General features: G+C 39.7%; 1 protein-coding gene across 3 annotated transcripts in view; it reads left to right on the top strand.

Annotated features, from left to right (window-relative positions):
• The window catches only part of EEF2K (eukaryotic elongation factor 2 kinase), a 22642-nt gene extending 9867 nt beyond the window's left edge, over positions 1 to 12775 (top strand). For 2 of the 3 annotated variants that reach the window (XM_005420383.2, XM_014306810.2), the window contains 12 exons: positions 24 to 173; positions 1705 to 1837; positions 2507 to 2634; positions 3020 to 3221; positions 3509 to 3561; positions 4300 to 4377; positions 5183 to 5245; positions 6499 to 6633; positions 7608 to 7796; positions 8156 to 8280; positions 8854 to 9032; positions 9666 to 12775. In XM_005420383.2, the coding sequence (XP_005420440.1) occupies positions 24 to 173; positions 1705 to 1837; positions 2507 to 2634; positions 3020 to 3221; positions 3509 to 3561; positions 4300 to 4377; positions 5183 to 5245; positions 6499 to 6633; positions 7608 to 7796; positions 8156 to 8280; positions 8854 to 9032; positions 9666 to 9775 (1545 nt within the window). In that variant the 3' untranslated portion in view covers positions 9776 to 12775. The remainder of the gene's footprint in view (positions 1 to 23; positions 174 to 1704; positions 1838 to 2506; positions 2635 to 3019; positions 3222 to 3508; positions 3562 to 4299; positions 4378 to 5182; positions 5246 to 6498; positions 6634 to 7607; positions 7797 to 8155; positions 8281 to 8853; positions 9033 to 9665) is intronic. The other variant, XM_031056548.1, reaches the window with a different exon arrangement.
• The last annotated feature ends 925 nt before the right edge of the window (positions 12776 to 13700 follow it).

Here is a 13700-nt window from a genome sequence, read left to right as displayed (position 1 = left end):
GTTTATCCTCTTACCCTACCCAGGTGGATATAGTGCAGACCTGTATTATCGAAATGAAGAACAGGCCTGGAAAGCCTCTCTTTCATCTGGAACATTACATTGAAGGCAAATACATCAAATACAACTCAAATTCTGGATTTGTGCGAGACGACAACATTCGTCTAACTCCACAAGTGAGGCTTTGTTTCATGCTTTCCATGGAGTCTGCTGCAGAGAATTTCTGGGCTCTCTCCAGAGGTCTTGCATTACTGCCAAGAAAGGAAACTGCAGGCTCTGCAGTACAATGCCAGATAAATTTCTCTGTTTGCAGTTTGTCTGCCCCTTACTTGGGACCTGCTCTTTCAAGGGCTGAGGGCTTCTTTATTTGATTTCAGTTGATTACAGTTGAGTTGAACAGGGTTAATACTCTTTGGAACCTTAAGCCCTTTGACTCTAATTATAACTGCAGATATCAAAATGTTTCAAACTTTCTTCAAATTGAGGCAGTGAAGGGATCTCTCATGTACTATGTACTGAATGGTCTTTTGGTTCCTCACGTAATACACACGAGGTGGCTGGTATCCAACTCATGTAAATAAATCTAGTCCATTTGCATATAAAAATGTCAGTTTTTCTAGCTGCAGCCTCTGAATAGCTGAATCTGAGATTGCATATAGAAATACAAGGACAGATTTCAAGTGATTCTTGAATCTTGTAAAGTAAATTTAAAATATTATTGAAAAATGCAAAGTGGTCAATGTAACAAAGACATATTTTTACTGGGCCTTGAGAGTTTTCATTTTTACATTTTTTTCCACTATATTTAAGGTATTTGTCATGAGGCTTAATGTAAGCAGAGAATTTGTGTTCTGAGCTGTCATTTGTGCACTGAATCAGTGCTGTGCTTTCACAGGTTGGGAACAAAATGTTCCCTGGTATTTGCTGCAGTTAAAATGTTTGTCTGTCACCACCAGTCACCTCCCCCAGGCCTGGCACCACTTTTTTGGAGACCTTCCCAGAAGATTCCTAATATCTCAGCTTTATTTTAAAGAGAAGGGCTTTTTGTACCTGATTCTTGAAATGTGTTTTTTCAAGAGCACAAATGTACATTTCATTACTGATACACAAATGTAGACACAGAGCAGTTGCTCAGGGGGATCACTCAAAGGGGAAGAAGAATTTGTCTGGATGCTCACATTTATTTATGGGTTCTTTCTCCAAACTGTGGCAGAGCTAATGCTTGTTGGCAGAAGGAAGCAGTGTCCCAGGGATGCAGAGCCTGCAGATTCACAGGCACAGCCTGAATGTTTATACAGAAGTTATTCTGTACTGGCTTCAGAGCCTGCTGTTTTGCTCTCTGCCAGACAGCTCCCCACTACCTAAGGTGAAGACTATAGTGGAAAACAATCTCTAGTACAAAAATGAGGAATTAAGGAATCTCCTTTCCCCTGCCTGTTCCCACTGCTGCTTTTCACTTTGCCTTTTGTATCCTCTCTGCAAGTTGGAGCAGGTTAGAGAGACAGGATACTACATGCTTTGGTCTCTTGCTGCTTTCATCATGATATTTATACCAGTTATATTTCACTGATAGGGTTATCAGACTTCCCATTTATAACAGGGGAATATGTGTTGCTGTTTCCAGTAGATGAAGGGAGAGTTTTCTCAGACATCTTGTACAATTGCTTTTGTAGAAGAATCTCAGACATCTTGTATGGTTCTTTCCAGGCCTTCAGTCACTTCACCTTTGAGCGCTCAGGACATCAGCTCATTGTTGTTGATATCCAGGGAGTTGGAGATCTTTACACAGACCCTCAGATCCATACGGAGAGTGGTACAGATTTTGGAGATGGCAACCTAGGTAAAAATCAATGATTCTATTTCACTAAGGGGTGCTTCTCTTTTCTTCCCAGCTCTGCTGAGTAGCCACTGCGCTGGGTGAGCTGACACATTTCTGAGGGTGTCAGCTGGGGAAGTCCTGTTGTAAGGAGTCCTGTACAGGTTAGCTGTCATATAAGGGCAGTCTTAAAATGAGAGCTGATCTTGGCTTATGTCTCCTGGCCTACTCCTAAACAAGTAATGTAATTAAGTAGTTTTTACATTGTGAGAACAATAATCATGGCCTTTGATTTCCTTGCCACATTGCAGGAATGGATACAGCTGAATGCAGAGAGATAGGCATTGTGTATTTTTGAAGTTCCAAGTGTCTATATATGAAGTTGTTTGGAGGACACTACAATTTTTTTAAGCAGGATTAAATTTAGGCACATTTCTCAGTGATGGATTAGATTTTTGTTATATCTTGTTCATACATAGCTTTCCAAGATTTTTCTTACTTGTTTCACTCTCTCATGCAGAGAGAGTGAAAAGCTCTTACAGTTGTTGAAATGGAAGTGGGTTACGTGTGTGCTACAAAGCATTTTCTCTCTCTTGACTTTTTTAGGAAAAGCTTTGAGACTTCCAGCTTTTAATAAGTAATTGTCATATAATATTAGAGTAAACCCTTTCTTAACTTTTTTTAATGCCTTAGGTGTTCGAGGTATGGCCTTGTTCTTTCATTCTCATTTCTGCAACAACATCTGCAAAAGCATGGGGCTTGCACCATTTGATCTTTCATCCAAAGAGAAAGATGCCTTGGATTATAATAAAAAATTGCTTGTAAGTGTTTGATGAGAAAGTTTAATTAACGGGGAACCTTGAAATTAGTGTATATTTGGGACCAAGTAGATCTTAGAATGCTGAAATAAGTTATAATTTTTGGATCTCACAAACCTGATTTGATGCTTGTTGCAAACTGATCTGTTTCAGTAGATTTTGATGGCAGTGGGACTTGATGTAACACTTGGAATGAAACTCGGCCCTAAATAAGTAAAAATGTCAGGGTTTGATATTGTGCTGCAGTGTAGAACTTTTCAAAGCAAATACTTCTGGATACCTGTTTATATTTATAGAGGACTCCTAATAAACATTCACATAGGCTTGTATAGCATGCTTAGAATTCACAGAAGGATTATTGACGGGACTTTCTCGTTGATTTCCCAAGGAATCTGCTCAAACAATTCTCCGTGGCACAGAGGAGAGGTGCGGCAGCAGCCGGGTGCGGACGGTGTCCGGGAGCCGCCCCCCGCTGCTCTTCCGTCTGTCGGAAACGTCCGGGGATGAGAGCATGAGTGATGTGGCGTTTGACTCCCTGCCCTGCTCTCCCTCCTCTGCAACCCCTCACAGCCACAAGGTGGACGTGCTTAGTGAGTGAGCCTCTCATACATCACCTCCGGGGGGTTCCTGAACATTGGACTTGTCTTACATTGGTTTTGTCTTACTTTGTTGCTAAGCAGAACAGCATTGATTTAGTCCAGAACAGTTGTTTCTAGTACTCCTCTTTGAGCAGAAATAAAGCTGAACATACTTCTATATAGATAATTAATGCACAGATGCTTCTGTGAAAAACACAGCAGTAAAATGATGGTATCTAGAGCTTTTTCCTCAAGCATATTATCCTTATAATAACAGCAAGGTTTTTTTTCTCTTCTAGATTGGCCTGTGTTCAGTGAAGTAGATAACTTGGATCAGCTTGACAACAAAAGGGTGAGTGTCTTTCCAACAGAAAATGAAGCTGCAGTTGCCTAATAAAATGTCTCTATAGAACTTCCCAAAGGTTTTGTTCAGTAAAAGCACATAAAGGTACCTGCCTATTTCTCTTGTTGCAGATCATGTTGCTTCTGTGCCTTTGTTGTTTCTAGTACAGGAAGAACATTTTATCTTAATATTTTAGTATTCATTATTTTGCCACCAGAAATCCATTTGCATCTGCTGTATTTTAATGGATACTTAAAGCATGTGCCTGTTCCCCTGCCTGCATGTTGTGTCTTGGGTGCTTGTCCCAGCTGCTGTGGTATCAAAGCTAAAGAATCCCTATGGATTAGGTCTCTGCAAATATTGGTACTGTGGAATGTTAGAGAACCTTGCCTGAGGAGGTGTAGGAAGTTTGCAATGGGCATTTTCCAGTGCTGGGCCTTAGTGCCAGGGGCTGTCACTTACTGGTTTGTCACTGAAGCCGAAAACTATATTTAGTGGATTCTTGATTTGATAAAATGTGGAAGTCATCGATTTATTTAAATGTATGTAAGGGAGAAGACAATCTTAGATCACTTTATGTATCATTAAGTCCTGCTCCTTCTGACAGAGGTAGCACAATCATTTTCATCCAGTCTAACCATCCAGTATTTTTCATTGAAAGAACAAACCATTTGCCCTGTGAGAAATGTCAAGTTGAGGTCCTTACAAAGTGTAGTGCTAATGCTGTTCTGTTCTTGACTTCTGTAGGATTTTGAAAATGGTGGAGACAGTGGGTATCCCAGTGAAAAGAGAAGTGAGACAGAAGATCTGGATCATAGAGAGAGGGTAAGAACCTGACTGGTATAGCAGAGTTGGTATAGCCTATTCATACTTAAACTGCTGTTGTAGAAGAATCTTTTTTATCCTTCCTGATCTAGATCTGATCCTGATCTAGACTTCGAAAACAGAGGAAACAAAGAAATTCCTCCACATTACACCATTACTTATTCATATTGGGAATGACACTCTTACAAGAAAAAGATTATTTGTAATGAGTAACTTAATTTCGAATATCATATTTGATTCAATGTTATTGTGTGGGTTTTTTAAGTATTACATGTTGCATTTAGGATGTGTAGCCATCTTCTTGTGGGGAATCCATGAATATGATCTGCTTTCAGAATCATTTACCTTCTCTACTTGGTATGGATTGAAATATTACAGAACTTAATGTTGTTGTCAGGTAATAATATGGAATTTTAGAATTCCTAGGGGTTAGTTGCTTACTCCTCTAAAATTTTTAAATAAATGTTTTTTGACCTGGAGATCTTAAGATATTTAATTAGAAGACAGGAAAGAGAATACTGCTTCTAGAGATACCCCTCCTTTTGTCACCTCCTTTGGCAAGGTATTTGTCATGGCATCTCTAGCTTATGGGATTAAAGCCCATATGTGCCAATTTCTTTATCATTTTGGTATGAGTCTTAATATATTGTGATATCACTGAAAGAAATGGATGCAGTGGAAACAGTTTTGGTTTTTATTAATTCACTGTTGCTATTAATTCTAGAAGGTAGGAATAGTCTAGAGGCATATCTGGCACACATCAGTTGCTGCAAAGTGAATGATGCAAATCTTTACATCAACGTAGGGCCATTCAAACAACAACCGGAGGCAGGAGTCTGATGAAGACAGTTTGGGAAGCTCTGCAAGGGTAAATAAAGCAGAAATGTTCACAGGCTGAGTTTGCTGCTCTGCTTGTCCCTTGTTCCACTTACCTGCCACCTAACCACATCACTGAACCAGATGTTGGTTGCCCTTCATTTTCAGCTACAGAAAATATTTATTAATGTCAACTTACCACTCTGTTATTTCCTTTTATGTTTTGTCTTTGTTTTCTTGTTAAAGAAGTACTGTGAAACAAATTGTCACCTCTGTCATAAATTAGTGATTATGTGTGGGTTTCTCACTTTCAAAAAAAAAATTACAGCTCTGTGGATTTATTTTCTACCTAGCTAAATTATATTTCCTTTCTGCACTTTAGTTTTGGAATTCTATCCTGTATGTAGTTGTTCTGTAGTTGAAATCATATCCTGTATGATTTCTTAAAAACATGCAGTGTTTGAAACAGATACACAGTGAGGAGAGCTGCTGTCACCTAACTGAGTTAGGAAAGACCAGAGCTTGTATGCTTTTAGAAAATATAACTTCTGTGATAATTGGTCTTGGATATAAGCTGAAATAACTACTGTGAAAGGAAAGAAAAAACAGAGCTTTGACAACAAATAATAATTTATTTAGATACAATTTTCTTTTCATTATTACATATTCCTGTTTCAGAAAATTGAAACAGCTTTAACAGACTGAAGTTCTGTGCCAGCAGCCTTTCCTGTTGTGTTTTCTCTGTGTAACTGTAAAGGCCTTAATTATGATAGGATTATTTTCAGCTACTGTTTCCCACCAATCCATTATGTTCAAAAATTTCTTCATTTGGGTTGGTCTTCCTGAGAAATGCCAATGCATGTATCTGCCTGTAATCTTCTGCATGGTTACGTATCATTTTTCTAGAGTTCTAGAATGCAAGCTGCATTTAAAGTGTTGGGAACAGAAATTCTGGGCGGAAAAGTATTGGTTTCAGGGTTTTTTTGTGCATGGATAACTTCAGTGCTTGCAGTGTGACTATTCAGTTGCTTATCTGTGTAAGTAACTTCTTCTGATTCAGAACTTTGAGATGATTCTTCAAAGTGATGATGTTCGGATTAGAAATAGAGGGGCTTATTCCATTTCTTTAATGAAGACTAATAACCAATTATTCAGCTACTAACATGACTTTTGAAAGCTGTGTTTTAAAATACAATATTTACTACTAAGTAACAATACTAATAGAGGCTTTAATTCCTGGATGGTAATCCATATGGATGGGAATTTTAATTTTGAATATAAATAATAGTGTATTTTGTATTTCAGGTCAGTGTGGAGAGATGGAATCTTTATAACTCTTCCAGAGTCCACATCCACAGACCGTCCTGTGTTGCCCAAGAAATTCAGAGGCTCAATGCACTAGAACTTGAAAAGAAAATTGGGAAGTCAGTCCTTGGAAAGGTGGGATGAGTCTGCTGATACTGTTTTATCCAACAAGGAATATCTTGTATTTATTACTTACATAGAGGTGTTGCCCTGCTTGCATTTATTTGTGCAGTTGAAAATAACACATCTATTCCTTTCTGTCACCTATCCATGTTGTATAAGTGACCTTTAGTTCAGGAACCCATTAATTCGATCTGCTTTTGGCCTTGTAACTTCTGGGCTCCTTTGGGAAGAACCCTGCTGCTGTTAATCTGTATTTCCAGAGGCATCACACAGGGAGGATACATTGGGATGGGTGTGCTGTGCCTGACCCACATACCTTGCACAGAGGCAAAGCTGAGCTCCTGAAAACTGGGAGCATGGACTGACTCTTTTTACTCCAGACTATTCCAGATAATTCAAGTGTGAATTAAGTTTGGAGTTATGTATGGCCTTAAGCCCACTCCTAAAACATGATATAAATCTTACTGAATATCCTGGGAGCCTTAGGTGTTCTCAAACCTTTTGATGTAGGAAGAAACCTGTTTTTCACAGAATCTTTTAGGTTGGAAAAGACCTCTAATATCATCAAGGCCAGCCTCTGACCAATCACCACCTTGTCAACCAGACTATAACACACTAAGTACCATGTCCAGTTGTTTCTTAAAAATGGAAAGAAATATTCTGGAGCTGTGATTCCACAACTTCCCTGAGCAGTCCATTCCAATGTTTAACAGCCCTTCCCATGAAGAAATTCTTCTTGATGTCCAACCTGAACCTCCCCTGGTGCAGCTTGAGGCTATGTCCTCTCATCCTGTCACCAGCTGCTCGGGAGAAGTTGCTGATCCCCATCTTGCTAGAACCTCTTTTCAGATAATTGAAAAGAGGGCTGGGTTTCCCTGAGCCTCCTCTTACCTCAGGACTTAGCTCTAAAACCTGGTAAAGTTCAAGCAGAGGGCTTTTGAAGGATCACATCCCTCATGCTGTGTCTCCTGTGCAATTGTGTGCAGGTGCACCTGGCCATGGTTCGCTACCATGAAGGCGGGCGCTTCTGTGAGAAGGACAAGGAATGGGATCGGGAGTCAGCCCTGTTCCACCTGGAGCATGCTGCAGACTGTGGGGAGCTGGAAGCCATCGTTGGGTTAGGCCTCATGTGCTCTCAGCTGCCGCATCACATTCTGTCTGAGGTCACTCTCGAGGTATGGAAGATGCCAAAAAGCAGAATTGTAAATATACCGTAAGCATAGCAGGAAATGGAGATGAAACAAAAACCATAGTTAGGTGTTCTGCAGCCTGTTCAGAGAAAATAGATTACTTTGTAATTAAGGATTTGGACAAAGCAGCAAAAAAATGTTGCCTCTTTCTGGTTTTGCCAGCAAATTACTGCATGCCTTTGGAAAGCTTTTGAAGCCACCTCTACTGTTCAGCTGCTTTGTTTCTTGTGGCTGTGCCAATTTCTCAGACATACTAAATACTTGCCGACTTTGAGAAACTGCGTTTAATGGTAAAGGGATGGTTTTAGAAGCATGCATTTTAAAGGTCTTGTTTTCTTTACTAGGATACAAAGGAGAACAGAAATAAAGGATTTAATTACTTGCTGAGAGCAGCAGAAGCTGGAGACCGGCCTTCCATGATTCTGGTAGCAAGAGCATATGATACAGGTGTAAATCTTGGTGCAGACAGGTACTGTGCATGGCTGAGTAAGTTAACTTGGTGGTACTTCACTTAGGCAAGGCTGGGGCAATGATTTTTCTGCTTTTGTATTTTAGCATGTCTTTGTTATTTATGTGAGTTTTCTGTTTTGCACAACAGTGGTACTCTTTAAATTTCCCACTGTCAAATAACATTAAACTTCTAATTGAACTTCACTGAGCATTCTCAGTGTGCAAAATAACTGATTTTAAAGTATTTATGAAATAAGACTCTGCAACTTGAGGGTTTTTTCCTAAATTGGTTGCTCTCACAAATATAAATGCCAAAACCATACAACTGATAACGAAGCTCAGACTCTGGAGTTCAGGAAAACACTTCAGTCTGATACTTTCTCCTGTAATTTCTGCACAAGGTGACCCCAGCCTCATTTTGCCATGGTGACCTCATGTCGTAGTGCAGTTAGTGAGTCTCCATGAGAACATTTGCTTTCTTGGAGAGCATTAAGGCTCTGAAAAGTCAGTACAAAATTGCATGCTGAATCTCTGATGCAAAGTGCATTTGTTTCCTAAGGGAACCATCTTCAGAAATTATTTTTGACTTCAGGGCCCAGGACTGGAAGGAGGCACTTCACTGGTACAACGCCGCGCTGAACATGACCGACTACGACGAGGGAGGTGAATATGATGGCACTCAGGATGAGCCCCGGTACCTGCTCCTGGCCAGGGAGGCAGAGATGTTAATGATGGGAGGGTTCAACCTGGATAAGGATCCCCAGAGATCAGGTGAGGCCTTCTTTCTGTTATCTGTAGTCTTGCTTTTCCTTCCCTTCTCCCCCAGCATGTACTTCAAAAATAGATTTCTTACTTCAGCTGTTACAAAACATAGAGAGGGTCAATACCTTCGGATTTAATTGTGCTGGGTGTAACAAGGATGGATGTACCAGTGGAAGAAGAGATCTTGGCAGAGACAGGGTAGTGGGTGGTGCCTGGTCCAACCTGTGGCACACTGAGTCACTGCCAGGCAACCGTCACTCCCTCTGAGGTTGCTCTTCTGGGTCACTCCCCTGAGCTGCAGGTTGCTGCTTGTAGTTTGAGCTACACCCATGATTCCCAGGCCCTCCACAACATTCTCTTGGTTGCTGTGTAACCTGTAGGAGTCCTCGGAGGGGGCTCCTACAGGCTGGTCCTGTTTGCAGTCCTTCCAGATCCATTGGGGAGCCATCAGCAGCCCAGCTGTATAACTTGGAGAGCAGAGCCAGGTTCCCAGCTTGTGTAACTCTGACACTGTTAAAACACACCCATACATCCGGCCCTGCAGTTTGACCTCCATTTCTCCCTTTGTCCTTTATTTGCTTCAGGCTAAAGCCATATTCTTTCTTTACTCTGTCAACATAACTGATGCTGTTTCCTTTCTAGGTGAGCTTTACACAGAAGCAGCAGAAGCAGCCATGGAAGCCATGAAGGGCAGACTGGCAAATCAATATTACCAAAAAGCAGAAGAGGCTTGGGCGATGATGGAAGAATGACACTGAAATTAAGCAGATCTTGTATATAAATTTGTTATAGACTTGCTGCATTTGCAGCTACAAAGATGTATTTTTATGTGATGTTACCAGGTTGGTTTTTTTTCATATTTTAGTTTTATAATTTTTTTTGAGAGTAGAAATCTAAATGTAAGTAGTATGTAGGGTGCCATAGCATACGTCTGTTTGTGTTTTAAAGTTGTAATACACACACTTGAACCTTTTATACTTTTTTTTACTGTTAGAACTGAGGGGCCTAGTTTTTTTGACAAAAGAAAACAAGGCCTTATTGTTTAGGTTTTACATGTCCTGTTTTTTACACAGCTAATGATCAGTGTGTTTACATTTTTCTTCTCCTCCCCGCGTACAGAAAAACATTTTCCGAAATTCTCAGCATTTCGTGATCATTTTTGGTGTATCTCTCCAAATTTGCACATGAAGGTAAATTTTCAGTTTATGGATGCAGCTACTGATGTTAATAAGTAGTCCCATTCTATTTTGCTAACATTATTGGACACTTATTCTCAAATGAATTTCGGATAGAATCCTTAGTTTGGGGAGGGGTAGGGAAGATGATTCAGATTGGCTGTGAGGATATTCAGGGTGGAATGTTTTATTCATTACCAACATGACATATTATACCATTAGAAAATCATTCATGTTCCTGATGAGGTGAGGTATCCATGAGGTACCTCTCTCATTTTCATATTTTGCACCGTATAAAAATTTATTTGTATAAAAGTCTACTGATCTTACATTTGTTCAATAATGTACTTGTAATGCAAGATTTGTAATATGTGGGTAATTTGAAGTTAGTTTTACAGGGGCATCTCAAATCTCAGTGAAGCTAGATCATCTCACTTCAAATGAGAACTCGTTTTCCACCATTTCCAGATGGATGTTTGAAGAGGTCAGGAGATGTTGATTTACCTATTTCTATGTACAAAAAACAATTTACATGGTTTAAGTATATTTTTAATGGTATTTTATCTGCAAATACTATTTAGAGAAGAGTTTTTGGTTAGAAAGGGAAAACAGCATTACCCCAAAACACTTGAATTTGTGTCCTCCTTGCCTAATCTTAATCAGTGAGAGGAGGACAAATACCTGGTGGTTGAAATATCATTGCATAGAGATAAGTTTCTTCAAATCCAGTCTTTTATTCCCAAGCTGCAGTGACATCTATGTGGATAGTACAGAAGCTGCTCCTGTTCCTTGGTTGTGGTTAACAGTCATTTTGCAGGAGATGGAAGATGGAAGCTCCTGCCTCCTTGGCCTGGCAGTGTCCTGAGGTGTAAATTGATGTGCAGGGGCAACCCCTGTGAAGTGCTGAATGACCTGTGATGCTCACCACTTCAGCCAAGCAGGTGTAAAGTTAAGCAGGCCATGAGATGATGCAGAATTCATTAGTATTTCTCTCGTGCATAGCCAAGGAATATTAATGTCTTGTAAAATACAGAAGCTGTTCAGGGAACAGAAATCAGTTCTTCCTTTCCTGTGCAAGTGCCTGTCACTGGAATCAAATTATGCTCCCATTTTCTCTTTTTTATGGCAAGTGGATCTTGAATTGCTGTTTAGACATTTATCCAAGGGTGATGTCAATAACAACTGCCACTGTCTGAAAGAGGTGAACTCCTGGTGGTTAAGGGAGAATTTGAATCCTTTCTAGGAAAGAAGGGAAAGTTACCCTTGGATGTTGTGCTTCTGGCTGGTGCTGTAACCCTCAGGCAGCTGTAGCTGTGAGCAGCCTTGCAACACATGGCAACATCTTTTTGCTGTAGATTGCAGAGGTTGTGGGAAAGCAGTGCCCATGGCCTTTTTGTTTTTTGTTTTGTTTTGAGAGTAAGGACAAAGCTCTTCACCATTAATGGAGGAATGTCTCGTTTCTAGATCTCAGCTGGTCTTAGGTAATGAGGTACTAAAATGACCAGATTTTTGGACTTAATATTTTTTTATACCTAACATGCTGAAATAGAACCAGAGGACTGCAATTCAGATGAATGTTTTCAGTGCCTATCCACAGTTCTGCTTTAGATGCCTAAAGCCTCTCTGGGATGTGGCATTTTTTGCTATTTCAGTTCATAGCATTAAGGTATCAGCTGTCAGTGAAAGATGAAGCCCCTCACCTCTGAAGGCAATTGAATAGTCTGTTTTGTGCAGAACCTATACAGTGTGGGAACTATAAATCAGACACAAGTATTTGTTTCCCTTCTTTGGTGATGCCACATCTTTGAGACTTTCCTTGAGAAGGAAGCATGTGTGACAGCACCACTAACCATGTAGGGAGGAGGTTGAAAATGTCCAAAATGTGCATGCAAAGGATGTAGAGTGTAATTATTGACACTTTTTGGTGTGGTTTAATTTGCTAAATTCAGTAGTTGCTCAAGTTGCCGATAGCTCTGTGTAGATCTGGTATATAAATGTTCACACAACTCAGTGCAAAATTAATTAATTCTTTGTTTGCAAATACTTTTTGGTGATGAAGACTACATTTTGTCCTAAGGTGTATCAGATGATTTAGCCATATAATAAATGGGACTGTCAATAATATGAAAATGGAAATTGTTTACAGAAGTATACACAACTTATTCTGTGACATTCTTTTGAAGGGGAAAACTGTATATTTTAAAGACTTTTGCAATGATATTGCTTTATGCTGTATTTTTAATCTATTCACAATGAATAAATAAAATCTGTATTTTTTAAAAATGGGAAAATAAATCTGAGGCTCAGCCTGCCAGAACTTACCTGGGTTCATTGTTTCCAGATGTCAGTGGGAATATTGCTTGGGTAAGGATAGTGAGATGGAAGACTTTGTATGTCAGACCAGCAAATACTGCTTGCCTGCATCACTTAGTCCTCTCATTCACTTTTCTGGGTTCATTCTGGCTAGTAAATAAAATTGTTCTTTTTGTCAGTTTTCTCAGTAGAGTTTTACTCATTGCTTGTGGGCATTTGCTTTTGTTTGGTTTTTTTTTCTTTATAAATTGCCAAAATTCAATCATACTATTACAAGCTTCCAGAAATCCTCTCTATCATTTGTATTATTCCATTCCCAATTTCATTCCCTTTCAACAGTCAGGAGTAACTAACTGGGAGGAAATTATTAGATGTGCAACAACAAAATCTGTTTTCCTCCAGAAAACAAAATGGTTGATGTGCTCTCTGATTTGCATTTGATTACACATGTCGTGTCTGTAACCAATGGGGGATAAAATGTAAGGACAGGAAGGCTCATTTGCAGGGTGTACAGGGGCCTCCCTGTGCCTTTAGCTTTTGTTTAGTCCTGAGAATGGGCTGGAAATTCCTGGGCTCTGTGATTTGAGGTGGGATACAACATCTAATGATACACTCTCATTTTGCTATGATTTATTTCCCTTTTTGTGCCAAAATAATCTGTTTGATACAGACCCTTTCAAACTGTTCAAAAGGGAGCTCTTAGTGTTGCTTTTTTATTGCTTTATTCAGACAAGTGGAACTTCTTATACCTGTGTAGTTCAAACAATGTGAAATTATCCTCTAGCAAAGGCACTGTGAAATAGCAGAATTTCCTAACAAAAAAGCACCATGTGGGCCTCTGCACTGTAGAATCAGTAAGATGAAAAATGGTGAAATTTGGCACTGCTCTAGCTTTATAGCCTGTGGAGGTTTTAGATATAGCTGCTGTCACAGAGATGGAGTGTTTGCAAGTGGAACAAAGTAAGAATAGTCTTCTTCAGAAACCATGGAGACAGCAAACTCTTATAGCTTATAAAGTGTAAATAAGTATATTGCCTGTTTCTTAATTACTGGTCTGTGGGACTGATTTGAATGTCATTCTCTTCCCCACAGATGTAATTTCACTCAGAGTAGAATGAGTGCTGACAGAGCCAGTGTAGTTACCATGGGTCAAGTCAGGACTTCTCATCTGAATTTGGACAGGCAGAAT

The sequence above is a fragment of the Geospiza fortis genome, unplaced genomic scaffold (assembly GCF_000277835.1).
Source record: "Geospiza fortis unplaced genomic scaffold, GeoFor_1.0 scaffold237, whole genome shotgun sequence".
NCBI classification, from domain to species: domain Eukaryota; kingdom Metazoa; phylum Chordata; class Aves; order Passeriformes; family Thraupidae; genus Geospiza; species Geospiza fortis.
This window is presented reverse-complemented; position numbering and strand designations above follow the sequence as displayed.